Here is a 23,612-nt window from a genome sequence, read left to right on the forward strand (position 1 = left end):
ACCGGTACCAATAATCCCCTACATCATACACTGCAGAAGTTGAATAAGTTATAGAGAGCAAAGAGCAAGTGTATTGGAGAAAAAAGGCGATTTTTTTTGGTGAAGGCAAGGGAATTCAACTCAAATAATGCAGTTCATTTACCTGCCTCTGTCACAGGCTTAACATCTGACCTCAGAGTGTTTAAGAAGCTTAGCTTTTTCTCTAAAATGGTGGAATCAACTTTGCAACTGAGAATAAATTTATCAAGAGTTAGAAGGCGCTTGAACACTGTGCTGTACAGGAGCCTGTGGAGTTGAGCTTCATATTCTCAAGTCAGTGTAGCCCTTAGGTGTTATGCACCAAGGTGAACAGGAGACCATACCCTGAAGTGAGCCAACACCCCAGTACAAATACCATTAGTGATCATATGATCACAGACTGAATTTTCTGTGCTTATATGGACAATATATAAGAAGGTTTTACTGTTGTTTCCTTTTTTCTTTTTAATTGTATCATCCTGCAATCTCAAAGTTTCTTCTAAATTTTTTATGAATGTGCTATAGATAATATTTGTGACTATACTGCACTCAGATACAAACATTATGCATAGCTGCATCTTCACATTTTCATTTTGTTTCAGATCTTCTGTGTAAACTTCTCTCTTCTCTTCATCATGAACTATATCTTAAGTGATTCAAGACAAACAAGTAGTCCATGCTAACAATAACATCATAGACACTATCTTCCCGTCAGTGACTTACCCTAAAATGTATTACACATCTTCAGTTGAGAGAGAAAATCATAGCTAGAAGAGATGATCAGGAGGTGAAAGTCACTTTCAATTTTGCCTTTCTTGTTCAACAAGTTTTTATTATACTATAATTGCAAAATGTCTTTGGCTTTTCACCCACTCTCTGGCAAGACCGCCTCAGAAAAGATGCAGTATTTTTTTTTTTACTTTAGTATTATTTTAGTCACTATTTCTTTTTCCACACTGAAAATCAGAAACCAATTAACAAGTACTCCTCTGCTGTCCTTTATGCCTGCTGCAAACACCATTCCCCAAAAGAATTTTCCCAAAAGCCCTTTCTTATTATTGGCAGCTTCTTTTTCCATGATGGAATTCTATTTTTGTAACATGTTTAAGTCCAAGTGTCTTTGTGAGAGATAGATGTTGGGTTGACTTGCTGCAGAAGCTGAGCACAGATTAAAAATTATCTTGCAACACTGTGCTTGTTAATGAAATGACAGTGCACTAAGAAATGAACACTCAGAATGAAACTTGATTTTACAAAAACAATCTATTTTTTGATGTGGGATGTTATGAGAATAGAAACATATGCTCCATTATGAGAAGGCACTGCCTTTTTACTTATACAGTAATCGGTTATGTCTACAGGTTTAGATCCCTGAGTTGCTCTCACTATAATACTAATATCAGAGCCGTATACATATTGCACATGAGCAAGATGCATAATCACATTCTTGTGCTACTTTTAACATTCATATGCTTTTCAGAGTATGTCTAGTCACTAATAAACTTAGAACTTGTGCTGCTTTAACGTCTAATACTCTTTTTTACATGGATGACATTAAAACAGTAGAAATTTGGAAGTAATTTATTTAGTAAGTTAGGCTGGCTTCAGGCTAGGGACAGAAGGGATATGGTACGTCTTGAATCCATAGGCAAAGGATGTAATCAGAAATCAGAAATCTCCATCTATGGAGTGATCCTCTTTCTCTGATTGTTTGAGCTGTGTCTGAGTTTCTAGTCTGCTCATGAAATCCAAAGAGGTCATTAATACAATGACCCACTGAGCACTTCTTGGAGCACTCTGAAACCACCTTAGTCGATTTGTCTCAGCAAGAAACCCAATTCAGCTGTTCCCCACCATGACACACCTTCCCCTCCAGCACAATCAAAAAGGCATAACCCAACACCTATGTCAATATTGCTGAACTCAGATCTTCACACATGCTGAGATGACTGGGGTCTTCTCAGTCAATCGTGTTCTCTTTTGGATTGGCCGTCTTCTGCCAGAGTAGAGTCAGTGTAAAAACGTAGTGCTGATGTCTCCAAAGTCAGACACATGAGATTTAAGGGTTGATCCTGCATTCCATTTCATCAGCTAATGCCAGTGCGTTTCTTCAGAAGTCAATAATCTTCAACATATCGTGTATTTTGCCTTGTCGGCATTCCACGTTCTGACACGCATTCCTCTTGTTGTGATGGCAAGCAGCCTCCACGGACCTTTCCAAATTGCTCTTAGCTGACAAAGTATGTTTCAGCATAAACATTACCCAAAACCTTTTCTGAACCAGACTTCCCCATCTATCCTTGAAGCATTAAGAGGGCTTTCAAACATATTTCCTTGATACCATTTGGCTCACTGCATATTTTTGCTGTGTTTTAAGCACACTATTGACTGCATTAAATAACCTCATAATCACATTTAAAGGCTTAGTGATCTAGTGCCACCAATGTACTAAAATATATGATAACAAATGCAGTCAGCATTTTCCATACCATATGCTTGTAAATGTTATTCTGCAGGGAACCAATTAAAACTATGGAAAATTTGGAACAGAGACATATGGAACAAAACAAAGCAACTTATCTTGTCACCATGGTGCTTGCTCAGTACATCGACTAGGGAATGGTGATATTATAGGACAAACAAACGCCACTTTAATTAAAGTGTGCTGAAAGGCAATATACAGTAGCAATCTAAAACCTTCATTTTTGCTGTGCTGATGTTAGTTTTCCATCTAATGAGACAGAACAGGTAAAATACACTCGTGTAAAAACAAAAAATCCACAAATATTCCTATTTGAAGAAATGCAACACTAGTCCTAACTTGTTGAAAAATTTCCTCTTTCAGCATTCAATGAGAAAAGGGTCTGAAATTGAATGTTTGGGTTTCAGGGAAAACATTTAAAATACTGCTAAGGATATAAAATTTTTCAGGAAAAAATTAAGTTTGAGCAGGGACTTATCTCTTAAATGTCTTTCTACAAAAACGTAGTGCGTCAGGGAAAACACTGAATCTAATCCTCATATTTGTCCAGCGCAACTGACAATGCAAAAATAGTAAAAGAACTGGAAGCAATAACAATCACTTTGAAAAATATCCTCCAGAGGAAGCAAAAAGTTATCAAGAGGTGGAATCATGCCTGGGGCAAGCTGGGAAAGATCTATACGAGGGAATATGCTCAAATCTGCATTTCGCATTCCTTCTTGCACTTCAGACTTCAGCACTGCAATAGTTAAAGTCCCACAGAGCACCACAGTGCCCATTACAAAGATTCCAAAAAAAGTAAGGACCTATAGGTTATATATTTTGGGTAAGGCTCCTGCCTTATTACTCTTGTATAGTGCCAATGACACCTTGAACTGACATACAGATGATGATACTGCAAACAATATTTATGGTGATGATTATTATTGCCCCTCTGAACCACAGCTCCATTTCACATTCTTTTGTCTTGACATAGAACATATGTGTACCCGAGCCACGTTTTAAATTTAACGCACTAGGACAACTGGTAGAGGAAAAAAAAGGAACAAATTACGTTAATTCTGGTGGTCATCACAGTAATGTTCCAGCACAGCCAAGATCTGTCAAGAACAACAATACAATAAACACATCTTTCTCATATGGAGCTATAGCCAGATTGTCACTGTAGCTACCAAAAAATCCCCACCTTGAATGGAGGTGAGAGCTTCTGTAATGGTAAATAGCCTATTGATTGCACGGACAGACTTTATCTGGCACTGTAGTTCAACTTCATCTCATAAAAGATGTGTTATATAGAGGAGAACCATAGAAATAGGAGTATATAGTATTAAAGATTATTTTCATGCTGAGCATACCAACTATTGCTTTAAAAGTATGGAAAATGATAGACAAAATCATTTAAAGTGTAATTACAAAGTAAATTGAAGCACTGTTTATATTATAAAGCTATTTCTTTAAAGATATGTTATGCCATTCATTTCTGTTTAAAAAATTGGTAAGCATTAGGAGAATATGAGAACAAGGAATGCACATAGAAGAGATTTTTTTTTGTTTAAAGTTTGGCTCAATTTCATCCATTTTGATTAAGGTTTTCACAATGTATTATTTCAAATTTTATTAAGCACGAGGAAACAGTAGATTTAAATCGACAAATTCACATATGAAGAGACAGTAATGACGGATTAAGTAAGACATCCTCTTCAATGATAGTTTTGCTGAATCCTCTCAGTTATCACCAAAATGGGCAATTCATCATCCCTGGCAAATCTGCTGCCCTAGCTAATTCAAAAGACAACAAATATTTTAGAAAAACATATGGTAACGACAAATAAAATAAATTACATTAATATTTCAACTTCACCTTTCAATTGACAGATCAACAATATCTTCTAATTTCATATTTAACACACTATAATGTATTTGCAGTCTATGGAAAACTCTGATAACTACGTCCTCCCCCACATAGGGACTTGCTTGCTTTTCCTCAGCAGTTAAGCTCTTGGTTTTCAACTGAAGAGTATACTGTTAGGAAAAGCAGCATCCACCAATTTCTGTGTCTGCTGTAGCTAAGAGCAAAGGGTCCAAAGGTAAGGAGAGATACGTAAGCCAGCCAAGAACAATCTGCTTCCTCTCAGGCTAATACCTCGCTTCCACCAAATCACAGAGCTGTAAACTTGCTTAAAGTGATTCTGAAGGTAAAAAAAACCAAGACCACAACATCCCTCCTACGTCACCTCTTGCACAGACAGAAGTCCTTAAATCTCTGGGGGTGGGGGGAAAAAAACCCCAACCAACCAACAACCAAAAAACACCCCAAAACCCCAAATCTAAGTACACAAGAGGGACCTATGCAAGCCAAAATATCTGATGCACAAGACTGATCACAGCAGCCAGATCCACACTTTTCTACTGGTAAAGTCTGAGAACACTGGTAGGGCATTTAGAATTTGCTTGTAATTAAACCCTGCCTCAGTGAGTAGCAACACAACACACTCCCATCACATGGACGTTTAGTATGTGCCAATAAGACAGTTCCTGTGTTTCCAGCTATAAGAATGCTGCAACACATGAACTAATATTCTTCTGTATTCGCAAGGTGTTCAAGGTGTTAAAAAAAAGGGATTCATCACCCTTGGAGATACTGACAGGCATCCAGTTGAACAGTTGTCAGAACAGCAACAGTGGTAACATTAGAAACTGGTGATGATTTCATGGCTTTGCAATGTAAGGTCACTCTCAGTCTGACATTTCTTTAGCTTATTCTTTCTGCTTAGTTAATTGCATAAATCTCAGCAGGTCAGAGGACCGTTACACAGTATTTTATGTAATACAAGCATTTTGCACTGAAAGAACAAGAGGAATAACTATGTGTAGCTTTCTTTGCCTTATACGGGAAGCATGTGCTAGTCTTGTATTGCTGTTGAAAGGGTATCTGTTCAGCATTAATGGAATTAGGAAAGTCTGTTAAAAATAAACACAGCATAATTCTTTCCTTTCTTTTACAAGCTAAGTAGAACAATATTTTTTCTCAGGATCAGTCAAAGAGGATAAGGTATAATGGCAACATATTTATACGCAGTCTTATGTGAACGTTTAATCTCTGGCTCTAGATGGAGTTCATCTGTATAAATACCAATATATACTTGCCACTCCTGAATAAAAAAGGACATCAGGTCTTAAAAGAACATACTGACTTAAAAGAGATTTGAGATATTCCACTACATGATTACTCAAATGCATTAGTAAGCTGTTTAAATTTACACAGGGACCAACCCACAGAGGCTCTGTGATTTGAGTCATCTATTACAGGCACAGCAATATATAAGAAGCAAATTTTGAAAATGAGCTCTACTTATAAAAATAGATTCTTATGGCTATCAGAGGAGATCCATGTCCACTTGCTGGAATATTGCATTCCTGTGATTTTAAAACCAGCCTTACAAATACATTGTAATTATTTCCATTGATTTGGGGAATCAGGATGCTAATAATTATGGTAGTTAGTGTCACAATTAGCATCAACATAGAAAGTTTAATTTGTATTTAATTTTTTTCTTTAAAAACAGTATATAAGATATATAAATAGCAACATATATACATGTTTTAATAAAAGCATGATACAAAATACCTGTTTTGTTATGAAGGGTATATTATGAAGCCCTTGGGGTGTGCAACATGCTTAAGCTAACATTAGCAAAAAAACTGCAGTTTTTACTCTGCTGACATTTAGTCTGTGAAATCAATTAATGTGATACAGAGCAATAGCTGTGCTTAACCGTAAGAGGAAACTCAACATAACACACCATTTAAAAATGCATGACATGGGGAAAGTTTGTAACACAGTTAAATGAAATCGACACCTAACTGATCCTCATGAATGGAATTCTCTTTTCAGGAATGCTTCAGCATAAAAAACAACATTCAGAGAATGTAGTGGAAAATACTTAAATGACAAAATCTCTTAATTAATATATAACTCCTCAGAAAAAATTACAATCAAATTTGGAAGTCTGAATACTTTGCAAATAGCAGGACACGGAAGACAGGTATCATTGCTGTCTAAGCATTTCTGTCATCCGTCATGGCTAAACGATACCAATAACACGACAGTCAGTACCCAAAAATTAAACTAGCAGAGACTCAGCATAAACATTCTGAAAGGCAAAGAGGAAAAAAAAGAAAAAAGGTAAGACATTTCAGAAATTCTGTCCAAAACAAACATAGCAGTATGGTATTGTTCCCAGATACGAAATATTATTGTTCCCAGACACAAAAGTGCCTTTTTAAACGTTATGTAAGTGCAACTGACTCTCCAAATACCACAGATCTGACACTAATACCAATTACAGCTCAAACTGAACCTCAAATTAAAGTTGCAGAAAAAGCATGAAGCTTAGCAGGTTTCTGGAACAGTATTAGTATGTTTCTCCTGTTTCCTCCAAAATACCTTTGGTCTTGCCACACAGTGCTGAGCTGTGCTACTGCTACTTACTCGATTTCTTATTATTGATCTTGGTAAAGATACTTTGCCCTTTCTTCAGACTTTACTGTACAAATTATAATTTAGCCAAGCTCCCATCTCCAAATTACCGAAAGTACTGACTTAACTTTTCACTCCTAAATGTTTAGGAAAATTATTTTTTGAAATTATTTGAAAATATTCCTACATTTTATGTTTTTGAGGATTTACACATTGCTATGAAGAAAAGAAACTAAATTTAAGTGTCTGTGATGGGATGAGGTTACAGTAACCTCTATGGACCACAGTTTTATTTTACCATCAAAAGGTAAGACTCTTAAATTACAGCTGCAGAAGTGCCCACAGGTATGAACTTTGGACACTTCACATGTCGGGCGTTGGTGTGTGCACATACATATTCATGTAGGCATGCTGGCTATGTTCAGTAGGACAGCTTACTTACCTTCTACTTAATAACCTGGAATATAAGAGAACTACTTCTATATAAGTTTATAGGACTTTAAATACGAGGAATACTGCTTAGGAATTAATGCTCCACATAGAAGTTGTGTACAGAGAGAGATCTCGTTTTCCACCCCCACCTCAAAGACTGTATGTTTGCTCCAGTCCTCTGCATGTTTGCTCCAGTTCTCCTCACTACCAGCACTGCAGAACCAGAACTAATTACACGCAACTCCACTCCCACCCTTCTACAGGTTTCCTGGTACAGCAGTTACACGGGCCTGAGGACAGGGACAAAAAAGGTATCACACCTGACTTACTGAGCACATTTACCTTACAGACTACCATTAGCTAAAAAGAACACATCACACTGATGTTCTGTGTCTTCCTTTTTCTCCCCACTGATAGCAAGTCCAATTCAAGGATTTGGCACTAATCTCCACAATTAAAGAGCACATGATAAAGAGCTAAAACCAGACTTGTTGATTCTTTCCTCCAGGGACACTTCAAAAGATGCACTTACAAGAGATGTGCTTTAAGAGATAGACAGTTTTAGTATTAGGTGCTGGATGTCGGACCACCCTGTCACAAATAGAAATAACACTCTGGCTCAGCATGGCCTTCTTCAGAATGAATAGAAAAACCTTTCTTCTCACAGAACATTCAGCAGCAGAAGCTACAAGCACCAAAGAGGAGAGGGAGGGGAAAACCCATCCCCCTCTGATTGGAAACACCCCGCTATTTCCAACTGGCATTTGGTTCCCTTGATTTACACTGCTCTCTGGCCTCCCAGTACAACTACCAACTCTATATAGGTGTTTTTATACAGGCTTGCCAGGAAAAAGACCTAGTTACTAAAGCTCAGTGGGTTTGAGCTATTTTAAACTTTATGCATGTTGATTTACCTTAATTAAATGCCCTCAGAAACATTTGCAATTATGTAAAGCTGGCCCCTGAAATTAATATCCCTCTAACAATAGTAACTAAAAATTGCAGACAGAGAATGTACACATAGGGAAAGAAGGAATTTTTCAAGACTCAAGTCAAGTTTTCAAGTTTATTTAGATTCTTGACAGAACCAGGAAGCAAATAGGATGCTTCTGCATTCAATAAATAATATCTTTCATATTATCATTCTACTTCCCACTTTTCTCTTTTTCGGGTTTTTTGGGTTTTTTTTTTTTGTGGTTTTCACTCCCTGGCCTTGACCCTGTCTCATTCACCAATCATTTCAAATAAAGTTCCATGATTTCCAGTAAGCTAATCCGCAATCTTGTTCAAAATAGCAGTCAGTGTTAATGCACAGGAATACAATGGGGCTTGCAAGTACCCAAGTATTCTGTAAAGATGCAGGAACTGCAAGAAAATTCCCTTGCCCTGCGTGTTACCTATTCTTACACACTTTTCGTTATTTTTAGTATTATAGCAGTGGTTTCTAACTCTCAGTGCACCTAACATGCTCTTCTGTCTACCAATCTAACTCACATCAAATTATTACAAAAATGGGTTACTTCCTAAACATTCAGAAATGTGTTAAGGGGTCCGGAAAACAAATACAATGGAGTGTTACTCTTCCAAAAAAAAGGGCATGTTGGAATTAGAAAGCATGTCACTCCTTAGCTTCTCTGGACCGTCATAGATGAGCAGCCTATTGTGAGGGCTAAATCTTTTTAACTTGAAGATAAATGATCTTTCAGCTATAGCTGTGTACAGTGTCGGTGACATCCAGTCACCTGTTCTGTTCACTGCAGCTGTGGATTCTGCTGGCACCTCTGGGGAAGAGCTTAGCCTCTCTTTCCTGTTAAAAATGACCGTCAGTTGACTTGAAATGCTTTCTCAAGAACCTGTGATGCCCTGAACGTATCTGTTAATGCCATACTTATTAATATCCAGCCTTGAAAATACACATAAAAGCACATGAAATTATGACTACATGGAAGAACAGATCTATTTTAGATTTTGTAGAAAAGCTTGCAAAAATTTGTTTACTATATTTCTTTTAGTTTCAAAGGAAGAACTAGAAGCTCTTTGTATTTCATAGTTCAATCTGAACTTCCCCTGACATTCCATTTCCTCGTGTCCTATAGCTGGTCACCAGAGAGAGGAGATCAGCACCTCCGCTGCCCCTCTTGAGGAAGGTGTAGACTGCGGTGGGGTCACCCCTCAGCCTTCTCTTCTCCAGGCTGAACAAGCCAAGTGACCTCAGCTGCTCCTCGGAAGCCTTGCCCTCGAGGCCTTCAAATTTTTCCTTCAAATCAAAGTGAAAGCAGAGCATTAAGAGTACTTTATTTCTTGAACATTTTTTGTCAGAAAGGCAAAAGCTATAGCATACAATAGGGGCATAAGGAAAGTCTAGTTCCCTTTTTCTTTAGAGGTGTAAATTTACCCAAGAGGACAGTATTTCTAATACCTATGAAACACGCCAACCGGACCAGCCTTATTCAGTAAGGTCTCCACCCTTGTCACCTCAGGACTTTTCTTGCACATCTCAACAATTTCTAGAAGAAGCCTCCCTCGAGATGAGTGGGAAATACAACACGCTGCACCCCCTTTGCATCACCCGAGCTTGACACCAGTTATGCTCGTTGGGAGACGCACTACAGCGTGCAATACAAGTGCACGTACATGCATGCACAAAACACAGACACCGACTGCTGGCTGGTTCCGTGGGATTTCAGAAATAGACCTCAGCCTCGTGCTCTGGTCGGGTTTAGGCGTTTAAGGCAGAGAACTCTGCCCAAGGGCTCCCTCGTCCATTAACCCACTTGCAGGGAGAGAAGGTTTGTGTTTGTCTCTGTGCGTGCGAGCGACAGAGAGTGCGAGCGCACCAGCAAGTGAACTAGATGAAAGTGGTATTTTAATAATATGGGCTAAGTGAAAACTGGTAAGGCTGGGATGTCAGGTTGGACAGCCACATTCAGTGTTTACACCTTCCTTCCAGTTTCTTCTATCTTGCTTCTTGTCTTCTGCTCTCTACCTAAAGGATCTATGTAGTCACTTTGGAAACCTTAAAATCCAAACCTGTACTTCAAAGCGAGTCCCATGTTCTCACAGTGCAATAAATCCGTAACAGACATTTTCATGCATCTGAGAGAGATGTTCTGACCTTATATCACCTTTTAAGCTTTCAAATTGGACAGAACATGTCAGATCACTACTCCAGCTGTAACTTCAGCTATTGTACCACAGGGTTGCTGCCTCAGCTCAAAACAATGCTATGAAATAGTGCTGGGTTTCTCCTGCTTTCTGCCATAAGCTTAGCACTTCTTAAGCAGAATTCCTTGTCTCTCCATTACCCGTAAGCTTCACTTGTATAACCACTTCTGATTTATGGGAGCAAAGAGTAGATCCTGCTCTTACAGACTGATGTTAATTCAATATCAGTAATTATCTGGTTGGGAGAGAAGCAGCTAGATTTTAATCACTACTTAATATGGCAACTAACTAGGTTGCTTTTTCCACAAGATCATCAAACAGTACCAATCTAAGCTCTGAAAAAACTGAAATGTGCAAAGAATTAAAATTAATATCTAACTAACTTAAAAGGTAGGTGCTTAAGCACTCAGTTAACAATGGAGGATACAGGTAATTAAGGGGGGCTAGAAAGATTTAGGATGTTATTTCACATCTTGTTTAGCATCCTTGCTTATTTTCCAGTGCAGCAAAATGCAACGAGAAATAACCTCAGAGGCAGACTGGATGAACTGTCTGGTTGTCTAGCAATAGACAGCATGTTGCAAGGTAGAACAGGAAACAGCAGTTCATAAATAATCATATGCCAAACAGCTAATTTACCGTTGTAAGACACTGAAAAGAACCAATCCGTACATCATTGGTTGGCACAGAAGGAAATGACCAATTGCAATATTACAAGCACTTGTGGAGAACCACAAAGTACTTACACTACAGCCTGCTGAAACTGTTGAAATTTACCGAGAGACTAGACTAGTTTCACACACATTGGTATGTATGCCCCCGCTCGTAAAAGCCACATGGCAATATCATGGCTCGGACTATCAAATATCCTACTGGCAGGAAAGGAGAGAGAGCAGAGAGAAAAGAGAGGAAAAAGGAAACAGAAATTAAATATATAAATAAAGATCTCATTCCTCTCCCCTCTTTGGAAGCTACAAAGTTGAGGAGAAAAGGAAGCAAGAAGGTAAGTCCATGTGCTTATTGTTGTCGGCATTAAAAGAGAGCATTTTTATATTTAGTGTGCCATTTTAGCACACTGAAACCACCTTCTTCTGTTTTTCTCGGTATAAACTAATGCTACCAGAATTGGCATTACTCTGTATTTTCACCACTGTAACACAGAGCAGAACTTGAATTCCCAACCTAACAGAAAAGTTGCAAGGCATTTGACAGCAAGAATAAAATCTCAAGTAAGTTCTACGAGATGGCTGGGGGGAAAGAAAAATCAATAGAAAGCCTGAAAGTTTTCTCAAGCAATGGTTTCTGCCACCATAGACAATTTGGTAAAGAGATACATTTAAATTACTTTATATGGGGACAGATATAGAACACAGACATGGCATATAAACTGTTTCCATAACAGTAAGCCATACACTTTAACTCACTCTATTTCCAAGAAACAAGATCTCAGCATTTTCAGTCAAGCAGACCTCATAGTCTTCACACTCACCTAAACTTAACTAAAAAAATTTATTTAGATCAATTCATTTTCTCTATCAACTGTAATTCATGTTTTATTTAGAATCTGTAAATAAATTATCTTTCCAGACCATGAGGTCGTAACTGGCCCAATTGTCACGGGGGGAGGGGGGGGTGTGTTAAGTTGATGGGCATTTTGGTTTGGTTTGGTTGGTTGTTTTTTTAAATGAAGGCTCAACACTGATATTGAGACAGGCTTATACCAACAACTATTGCACAAACTTTGCAAAACAGATCAACCAAAGGACTTCAGATGCAGCTTTTGAAACCCCTCTTCCACTGTGCAAAAGCTGCCAGCTGAAAACTGTGCAATGATTTTGAGAGGTGAACAAATAGCTGCTAAGATTAGATCACTTAACTCATTTTCACATGTGGTCTAAAACAGGATATGAGTCCATGTCTCTGGAGATGAAAGACTAGAACTCCAATCTGCACCACTCTCTCAGCCCTGGAATGAATGCTTTAATGCACAGTTATGCCACCCTTCCAAAGAACAGATGAAGTCACTGCCTCTGCCTATTCTTTGTAAGAGTGCCAATGCTGAAGTTCTAGTGTGCAGCAAATTCTCAAGGGAAGGAACAAATTCCACATAGTAGCACGGAACTGTTTTTATATGAGTTCATGTAGCTAGCCTCTCAGAATATGCAGAAAGCAAAGAATTGTACAAAGCCACCCCACACATCTTCCTCTCATATACAAAACAACTTTTATGTAAAAAATAGCCAAGATGCATCATTTTAAAGCTGGTTGCAGCAACTGAACAGTTTATCTATTATTAGCCTCTACAGCTCCATCATATCACAAAGAGATAAATGCACATATTTCCCTGAGGGGTGGTGGAGAGGAAGTATATAATCTCTTACCATAGACTACGCCTTAGTGATATGATTCAGGCTTTAAACACCTCACAAACTGAACGAGTAATTAATTTTGAAGAAACAAAATAATCTGTAATTCAGGTAAACTTGAATTACAGTATTTTTGCTAGTGAAAAAATTACCACAACTACTATCTCAATGAAGCCAAGAGAAAGGACAGCTCAGTCTGTCTTGCAAAAAGGGGAAATTTTGTTTGTTTTCTGCACTAAAGTTATTTCAATTGAATGGCTAATTTCCATTTTTATGCTTGCTGAATTAAAAGACCAAAAACTCAAAGCAACACAGAAACAAATCCAAAAACAGGGAGAGGCTGGAAGTGAAACAGTGGTTTTAAAATCGTATCTGGTCTTTTGACTTGATAAGGCTATCCACTTCAAACAAGTATAAAAAAACATGCAGGAACCTGGCAGGCTAACCTTTCCAAGTTTTCATATAAACCTAAATCTCTTAAACGCACAATACACAGGTACATCACGTAAAGCCACTTGCTCTTCTGAGTAATGTGAATGACCAGGATACAGTCTCGAACAGATTTATCTGTAAGAAAACTATGTAAACTTATATGAAATTTCTGTGGACTGCATGCATGCATTATCAAAATATAGTAGTATACTTTTCCAGCAAGTTAACCTATCACTGCACTCCATCTGACTCAGCTGTAATCCAGCCAGGCCTGCAAATGACTTTGAGTGTCAAAACCTTTGTTAAGTAACAGAAAGGCTGCTGAATCAAGGCAACTGATCACTTGCCAACTGTCTATATTTAGGAGAGATTGTCCATCCAAGTGTTTAAAAGTTTACCATTTATTGCTGCTTCACAGAGTCAAATATATTCCAAATGGAGCAATTCTGCTTCTCATTTAAAAAAAAAAAAGCAAACTCAAAAGAAAAGTTCCTTTCTTTCCTCCTATCCCACTGACTGCAGAACAGCACACAAGGTTCACCAAGCAGAATATGCCTTTCTTTCTCAGCACACCAGCTAGACTCTCTGTCTCCACTTATTTCCTTGAGTTATAAAAGCATGGCAGTATCTGAAGAAACAATTCAAGACGTTTCTTCTTCCCTACCAACTCATCTTTGCTCAGGAATTTTTAATCACTACTGTACAAGAGCAAGAAAGTATTAAGTATAATAATTCTTATGCTCTGTATCACAATGTAGCACAGTAAGATTAACCATTAGGGAAAAGGTCACTTCAGCATGATGGTCTGTCACTTAACCAAAGGCTGGTTCAGGGTCTAACTTGGTTAGTTAGTGTCTGGCACTGTATACAGAGCCATTTCCACACAGAAAACTAAACCAGAATCAAAACCGTGTCAATTACAAAAAGACATAAACACAATTATTGCTACCACAATACAGCAAAATCAAAATTTCCTAAATAGTACAAAACAGCTAAATCATGTCAGGTATACTGCAAAATCTCACTGTGCTCTAGAGAGGAGTTGACATAAGGAGGCTTAAGACTAATAAATTGAGCCTAGAGGGGAACATACAAAAGCAGGTTATGACTGTGCAAGATGGAACTGGGCTGGTGCATTAGGTCTATTAGGTCTGTTACACATTATTCAGTTACTGTCAAATGATATAGTAAACAAGGAAAGAGAACTATCTGACATCATCTAGACGTCATCATTTTCTGAAATGTTCCTAACCTTTTCACTGTCTGTCCTCTGTCCTTACTGTGCTGCAATCTATTTGTATCTCATTAGAACAAGTGAGATCATTCCATTTGTTAAGGACCTGTCTAACTGTTGCTGGCACCAGGCTCTCTTCTTTGGAGAAAAAGAACGTAAGAGAAACATTATCAAGTCATTTAAACTCTTGAGCCTGATCTCCCTCAGGACTCCAGGATGGCAAAGAGGACTTTGGTGCTGCTCCAGTCCTGCCCCTTTCATGCCAAAATCCCACACCTTCTCCCCACCACCCTGGCATAATCTCACCATAAACTCAAACTCAGTACGGCTAAAGCTGAGCTTTTACTCCCTCTCGTTTTAATGCACCTCTGTCTCACAGGGACGTATAAACCAGATCTATAGGGATTAACAAAACTATCCTGTCCGTCACTCCAGCCCATAATCTTGACATCATGTTCAGTTTAAACACACACATCCTGCCTGTTGCAAAGTCCCACAGGTTTTTTTTTTTCATATCAACCTCTCCTATCTATCCTCAGAGCTAATACTCTGGCTATCATTAGCTGATGGTTTAATCACATAAATGTTATTTGGCTTCAGCAGAGGTAACCTGGCAGCTTCCAGAACCATGCTGTGGAAAACCTTCTCCTAGTCGGTGGCTCTGACCATGCCATATTGGCTCTGTCCATACAAGCCTCTCTCTCCTGTCTCTCCTTGCTCCAACACATTAAATAGAATCCCTAAACTACATTTTGTAACCTTTTCAGACCTTCCTCTGCTTCATCTGTCACCTCCTATTCAATAACAAAACATTAACTTTTATCTCCAGCCAGTCAATAGCAGAGGAATGGAAAGAGTAATCAGATCTTCTCATTTCCCCCCATGTTGTCCCTACGCTTAAAGACATGTTTCCAAACCTCCCCATCTTCCTTTTTCTAACTCCTACTCAAAGCTGCCCTTCGCCAAAATGCTAACAAATAGATTAGGGTACATAAATGTTATCACACCTACCTATTACCACCCTACTACTACTTTGGATTCATCTGCTTCCTCCTGTATGTTTTCCAATTTACTTTACGGACTCTTTAACACCGGGATTGAACAGATTTTTAATGAAGTATTCGCACAGCATCTAGCACAACAGGATCCTGGTCAATACCACAGTACCATACTTAAATAATAGTATGGGTAGCGTGATACCCTAGTAAATTGGCGTATAATGCACTGAAATGCCTTTGGAATTTATTTCTGTGTAGAACAATGAACAAAGTATGTCAGCTACACATGCAATGATTCAATACCCAAAAAGTTATTCAGGATAGAATTTGGCTTAATCTTGATTAATCTGATGTACTTCACCTCCTCTAATGGAAAATTCACCAAGATGTGCTTTAATCTTCCATTAGCACTCCTTTTTTTTTTGGTGAAAAAGGAGAAAATATCACTACACCAGAGACTGATGAAAGGCAAGGTATGTAGGCTATCATTTAAAAACATTATTTCTGTCCTCCAAAACCAAGAAAATCCATGGGGGAAAAGTATTTTTAATTCTCAGCTTCTGCTACATGTTTGTAGTCTGTATGGCTTTAGTGGAACTGTAAAAGGCTATTAAATCACCCAATATATTTTCCTTACAACTGTAGGTTGTTTTTTAAAGTAGTTTTACATATGTTCATCCAATTCAGGTTTTATTTTGGTTTGCTTTTATGGAGGGGCTTCCTCTCCTTCCTCTGGGAAACTGCTCTCCTAGCTAAAAGACCTCATTTTCAGGAAATATTCTCTTGTTATTAAGCCTCTGCTGACTGTTTTGCAATGTCTTATTTATACCTATGTACATGAATGAATTATTCCTTCTTTGCATTGCTTTTAGTACCCCATAGATCCAGAATGCTCCCATGTCTCAGCTCAGCAGTAATTTAATCAAGTTTTATGTTTAGTTCATTTTTATTTCCTTGGAAGTCAATTTTTTAAATAATTTTGTTATGATTCTCTGAATTCTTCCCCCAGTTAAGAAAAAATTTTGGTTATATGGTACCCAAAACAGAAGGAAGCATTCCACTTGAAATTGCATAATGACTATGAAAAAGAGAGTAAGTCTACAGGACTTCCCTAATAAAGATATGTGTGTGTGTGTATAAACATACAAAGGTCTATTGTCTGACTATGGGTATGAAGACTGTATCTCAAAATTGCATTTTTTAACACTTATATCACCCTACAAGCATGTCTTATTTGCATTACAGTGACACTCCCATCTCCATCTTCCTATTTTATGTTCTCAGATTTTTCTCCTCATACTGAATGTAATTTGGAATTACTCTTCAATAGAATTTCCCAAAATATTTTTCTAATCATTTCACTCATCTCTGTAAGCCCTTTAATATTACTGTATCTGCTCAGCATGGCTCACAACTATTCTTTGTTTAAATATTTATCTCAGAATTACGTAAACACAATTTTTACTCTTTTTTCCACATTACTAATGAACCCTGACTCTGAAGTTCCTGCTGCAGAGTACATGGCTTCTTCTGACTGATTTAAGGAACAAAAGGTTAATCAGCTATAAGACTCTGATTCTGCAACATTTTTAGGTGTATGTACCACTTATACATGTGAGTTTTCCAACTGAAGTCAATATCATTACTCATACTCTTAATTCTGTACATACGGTAAGTGCCCTGCTAAATGGAGTCAAGTCCCCTGTGTGCTGCTGGATTAATGCAAAGAAGATACTTGAGAGGGTAAGACTCGATTCCTTGTCTTAATGCCTGAAAGCTTTTTTACCCCTCTGGTTGGATAAGTTCAGCAATTTCTGGGAAACTAACTTCTGCTTCGCTTCTGTAATGTCTTTCACCTCCCATAAAGCCACCACTTTATTCCAGCTAAATCAAATATTATTTTCAAAGTAACCACTGCCTATCATTGATAGCAAAACTCCAGATAGGCAAATAAAAGGCAATATGGATAAACATGTAAGTGACTCAGCTTGTTTTTAACTGCGGTCACATAAATCTGCTCAAGTCATGCCATCATCACTAACTGTTCTTTGAACTTCTGTGCCTCAGAAATAAGCACAACATTCATTTTTCATATCTATCAAAGCAATGCCTTGGAAGCCTCTTTTACTATTCTCAAGGACATCTCCCTGGTCATGGGCCTGGCTCTCACTTTGGAGTATGTCCAGTCACACAGTCCAATTTTCCTCTGGGCACACCTGGTCTCAGGGCATAATTCCCCATTTGCCCAGTGTATTATTCTGCCAGGTGTAACATTGGCCTAGCATTATAGTCTCTTTTCTTACAGCAGCAAGGGTTAAAAGAACTTGAAGTTTTAGAGGGTTTGGGGTTTTTTTCCAAATGCTGTTAACTGCTGAAGATGACACAGCATTTAGAAAGATTATTTCCCCAGCTAATCTGCTATTCTCTGCAGAGGGAGGACCATCTTTCAATTGCTAGTTTGAAGCAGTTTGCTGCAGTATGTGGATATCTCAGTATCATCTGCACATTAAGCCCTTTCCAGGGCTCATTCTGTCCTCTTTGACTTCCCTGAAGCCAGCATTAGGCTCTCCATTAAGCACAGACCTAAGGCCAGGGAAAAAGTACTGGCTGGCAGCCATTGTCTCAGCATCTCTCAGGGGGAATTCTGTCAAATTTTTTTGGTTGTTTTTTTTTTTTTAAATTCTTACAGCTTCTTTCTTGACAGTCTCCCTTAACTTCTCCCAGTCATTCAGCTTCATTGCAAACAGTCTGAAGCACATGAGATTACCTGAAAAATACCAAACTTAACTACCTCATGCAGCACACTATTTCACATAAGAGAATTACTAAAGAAATAATTTCTGAATTTTTACTTCTCTGTTTAATTGCCTTTATCATTTTTATAATAATTCTGAAGTTACACCACTGACGGCTTAAATGTTTGATTTATTTTTCTAATTAAATTATACAAAATTATGTATTGACTGATCAGTCACTCTTCTCCCACTTGAGAGATTAGCTGCACCTGAAAGAGTCTAAGCCAGAGACAGACAGACTGAATTGCCACCAAACGTATCAATAACATAATATACTGGGGAAGAGACAGCAAGGTTTTGTGAAATACGTCATTTTTGTACAAAATCTTTTAAAGTTCATTGAATAATTCAACAAGCATGCAGAGAAGGACAAGCTAGTCAATGCACTGTGCTTGGGTCTCAAAAAATATTATTGGAAAGTTTCCTAGAGGCTAGTAAAGAAACTAAATCACCAAAGAAAAAGGGGGTGTAATCCTCTCATGGCATAATAAAGACCTAAAAGTTAGGAAACAAAGGACAGGAACGAATGGTCAGTTTTGCAAATGAAACAATGAAGCAAAAATATCTGTGAAGGATTCTCCACAAGGATATGTGCTGGGATATCTGCTGTTCTTCATATCCATAAATAATAAATAATATTACTTCCACTAGGACAGGCAAGCAAATAATGAGGTGACAAAGCTGCAGACAATGTGGTACATTATCCAGGAGAGTCAAATCTAAAACTGGCTACAAGAGCTGCAGAAAGGACTCATGATATTGAAGGACTAGGTAATAAAATAGTAAATGGAAATGGGGGCTGAGAAGTGCAGACTAGGGAGTATGTGAGGAAACAACCCCACCTCCATTTTTTAACTACATTTAGGTACCATACACAGACAGGCTTTAAAATGGGTATTACTAAGCAGAAAAACATCATGCATTCATTTTAAATGATACTCTGAAAGCATCAGAAAAATGCTTTTTGACAGTAAAACAGAATAAATAAGAAAGAATAAGTAAGTACAATACCATCTCTTAAGAAAATGGAAAGAAACTGAAATGTTGTTATATTACTGTCAAAGTCTTTTATGCACTCACGCCTTAAAGACGGCAGGCAGTTCTGGGCTCCACAACTTTCAAAGGGTTAATAAAATTATAAAATCTTCAGAGAGAGGCCACAAGAATGAGCAGAGTGATAGAACAGAGCTTGTGTAAGAAGGGGCAATAGAAAACCTTAGCTTAGAAATGTTTGGGAGAAGAGAAGGGGGACACGGTAATACTTAACTAAACACCACAGAGAAAGTGAACCAAAAGTACTCATTCAAGGCATAAGAACCATGGAACACCCATTAAAATTGTCGGGCAGATGGTTTAAAGTAAACAAACAGGGATATTGCCCCACTCACAGAGCATATGAAAAAATATTAAAACTTACTGTCTCAGGGATTTTGTGGAAGCCAAAGCATAAATTGATGCAAAAAAAAAACCCAAACCCAAGCCCAAAATGCAGCCAAATGAATGGAAGATGGCTCTAGCTGTGGCTAACATAGTAGTTCAGATACACATTTTGATCTAAGCTTTCAACACCTGATCAGCAGACCTGTATATTCCACTGCTTTTAATCCTCCCTTAGCCAGGACAGAACGCTGGTTTAGAAGGACCTTTGGTCTCAGCTAGTCTCACCAACTCCCACATTATTACCAGACTTAGGAAAAACTGGAGAAAAACCTGCAAGACTGAACTGTATATGCCCAAAAATGCCAGTACAGTATCTCTTATATTCTGCCATGTTTTGCCTTCTAATATTTTTCCCCCTTGGTTTTACATAGATTATACATAACAATTTTAAAAATCGGTACTGAAATTTACTGAGAATGTTCTATGACTACATGACAAGTCACAAAAGCAAAATTAATTGTTCTTAAAGAAAGAATAGCCCAATGTAGACTTTATTATTAACAGAGAATTTTAGCAGAGAATTTTAGCAGAATATTAGCAGAGAATTTTCCTCTCTAACAATCAATGAAGATACACAATACAAGAGTTTTAGAAAACAAAAAAATGTGCAAGTCCTTTGTGTGGTATGCTCCCCAGCTAGGATTTGCTCCATGTGGAAAAACAGCCTTGATTAATGTTGTGACTGGAGCCAGACCCAAATGAATGATGAAGCACTTGCAGTAATAGGTTCTCCTGCACAGTCTGGAGCAATTGTTCTTCTGGAGCTATTGTTCATGAGGAAAGAAAATTTTCCTTTACTCATGCTGATGTACTCATGTAGTCAACGCACTGTAATCAGTTTAACCTAACAAGATTACCTATGGTGTGAAATACTAGCACTGTAAGACTGGCATCATCAGGCCTCTGACATAGAACTGTAGGGCTTTAGCATCTTCCACAGATATGGCTGTAGTAGCACAGCAACATGCAGCAGCTCATTAGTTCTGAGCCATTCGCCCATTTACCCGGGCACCTTTACCTTACACCAGTGGCAAACCAAACATAGCCGCTCGTTTGCCCTCAACTCAGTCTATGGCTACCTTGTATCAGCAGAGAAGGATTCTCCACAACAGGCTGGACCAAGCTGGAAGGAAAACACATCATCAGCCTCTATGTTGCAGAATGCAAATCCTCCGTCACTCTGGATTACCTTTTTCAGGCTACCGTGGTCCAAAGTAAATTGGCAAATTGAAGTCAACCTATAAGATTTATAAATCTGTTCTGAACACGCTAGTGTTTAGATGCTTCTTCCCCAGCCATGCTCAGCTGACATGACCATACAATGAAACATGACAGTCAGAAACTGTCAGAAACATGACAGTCAGAAACATGACTCCTCCAGGAAAGGACACCCGCTCCAAAACATGCAGTTTTCTCCCACGGTTCAGAAGGCACAAAGAGAAGTCTGCATTTCTTTTGAAAACCCATACTGCAGGAATAAAAAGGGCTACTGTTCAGTTGCTGTGCTCCCTGTGTCATCTAAATGAAATAAATAGTATTATCTATTATCCATGGGCCTCTTCAGATTATAGTTTTCCACACAACTCCTTTCTGATTAGCAACAGCTATTCAGAAAGATTAATGTGGTATTTGCTTTTAGTAGTAAAATCAAGTTGTTCTTACTGCTTGCCATTTACTAATGGTGCAGAGGGGACCGCTATCATAACATAATTGATGTCTATTAAGTAAGACCACCTTTGATGTACTTGAGCAGGAAACTTGTCAAAACCAAATCTCCAGTTCAAATGTTGCAATATATGAAATGCTGATGTGAAAATGTACTAAGTATTTGTAACTGCACTATGCAGTATCTTTTAACAGGGCTACCAAAGTTTAGACTGTTTACATGAAAACATAAGAGAAACACTTTACAAACTCCTAAAAATACATAGTAAAGCAACTTAGCTGGCATGTGACCAAGATGACACACCTCATGTTTACCCTTAACATTTGCCAACGCAGTTAAATATTAAGGAAGCCACCAAGGGATTAATTTTCTCTTCTGTTTTGCCAGTCCTCTAAAAATTCTCTGATTTCCAACATATGCATGACAACAAAAGATAGTATAACAAACCATCCTTTACAAATCATTACATATAGAGAATGACGGCCATCGGAGAAAGAGGATCTTGGTTTTATGATTGCTCACTCTCCAGAGATTCATAACAGGTCTATGAAACTGGCAAGGCCCTATGCTTCTAATTATCAACAATGAAGTTTACATTTAGCTATCTACAGCAACTCTCCAAAGGGTGGGGCGGGGACCCTGCAAGCACACGGGTCCCAAGCGCCCCACAATACAGGGCAAAACTAGCAGTCAAGGGATTTTTTTTCACTAATCCATTATTAGTCCTGTAATTGAACATACTCCTTAGAGCTGGGATAGCTAGCAGGAGTGCAGGCTGCCCATGAAAGGCAACAACTGTAGAACCGGGTTTTGCACAGAAAATCAACCGTCACGATTGGAAACAAGCTGGCCTAAGACTATCCCAGTCTTAAAAAGATCTTACTTTTGCACTGCACATAAGGGAAAAAAAAGCACACGCTATTTGGGGCCAGATTATCAGTCACTGTACACACATAAATGCACTGCAGTTTCAGCACAACCCTACCAACAGAGTCATTTGAGAACAGGACCTATGTATCTCTGTGATTCCTAACACTATATTAACTACCTATGGCAGAGGAGACATAATTATGGGGCTGGTCCTTGACGACCTTAGTATATTCCTCAGTTATTTTAAGCCTTGCTTATGCGAACCTATGCCCTACTCCTAGTGACATTTAGACCACAGAAATGACAGCTTTTCAGTGACTTCTGATGTAATTTTTTTCCCATTCAACTATGCAACTTGATGCATCTGAAAGTCGCTAGAAACGCGCAAATAATCCCAAAATGGCACGCTGCCACCCCCCACACGCCTCTCAAACGCGGGTTCGTATATTCGTAAAGCAGAGCATTATTCAGCAATAACGAGAGGGCAGCAAGGTGTGCGAAGAAAACGCACCCCAAAACACGCCCCGGCCGACGCAAAGGTCACAAGCCCCATCCTCTCCCCACCGCCCGCCCTGCCGAGCGGCGCCGAGGACCGGAGCGCTGCCGGAGCACTCCGAGAAGTTTTGGGGAGCATCCGCGGGTGCCGCACCCGGGGCTGCGGGGGAGAGGCCGACGGCTGCAATTACCGGCAAGTCGGGCGAAGTTTCGCCCGGCCGTGACTCACCAGCTTGGACTGGGCGCGCTGCAGGAACTCCTCCATGGCGCCGGCAGGCAGCCCCGCCGCGCCCCGCCGCGCTCCCGCGCTCGCCCCGCGCTGCCCGCTCCGGAGCGCGGCCCCGCCGCCCGCCCCGCCCCGCCCCGCCCCGCCCCGTCCGCCGCGGGCGGTGACGTCAGGCCGTGCCGCAAGGGCCGGCGCGGAGCCCCGCGGAGGGGCGCGGAGGGGCGCGGAGCAGGCGGCCGCCTCCCTGCAGCAGGGCCGCGCTTCCCGCTGGTCTGCGCAGTCCCTCAGAGGCTGAAGAGCTTCGGTTCGTTCCGTGTCCGTAGCGTGTGACCGACATAAAGGGCACGCTGCGAGCCGTCTCCGGGTCGCAAAGCAACAGGTACGCATTGGTGGCCGCTGCGCGTCCTTAGACAGGCATCTCTCGGCTCTCCATTTTACACATGGCAAAACTCAGCAACGGAAAGCTCGAAGGCATCGGGGACAGAGGCAACGACCGTTTCGGGGTCCGCTTAC

General features: G+C 39.3%; 1 protein-coding gene across 1 annotated transcript in view; it reads right to left on the reverse strand.

The window, feature by feature from the left end:
* The window catches only part of PRUNE2 (prune homolog 2 with BCH domain), a 144,247-nt gene extending 121,103 nt beyond the window's left edge, over nt 1-23,144 (reverse strand). Inside the window, exon 1 of the mRNA XM_075527458.1 lies at nt 23,103-23,144. Within this exon, the coding sequence (XP_075383573.1) occupies nt 23,103-23,138 (36 nt within the window). The 5' untranslated portion in view covers nt 23,139-23,144. The remainder of the gene's footprint in view (nt 1-23,102) is intronic.
* Nucleotides 23,145-23,612: the final 468 nt, after the last annotated feature.

Source organism: Mycteria americana, chromosome Z (genome assembly GCF_035582795.1).
Source record: "Mycteria americana isolate JAX WOST 10 ecotype Jacksonville Zoo and Gardens chromosome Z, USCA_MyAme_1.0, whole genome shotgun sequence".
NCBI lineage: Eukaryota > Metazoa > Chordata > Aves > Ciconiiformes > Ciconiidae > Mycteria > Mycteria americana.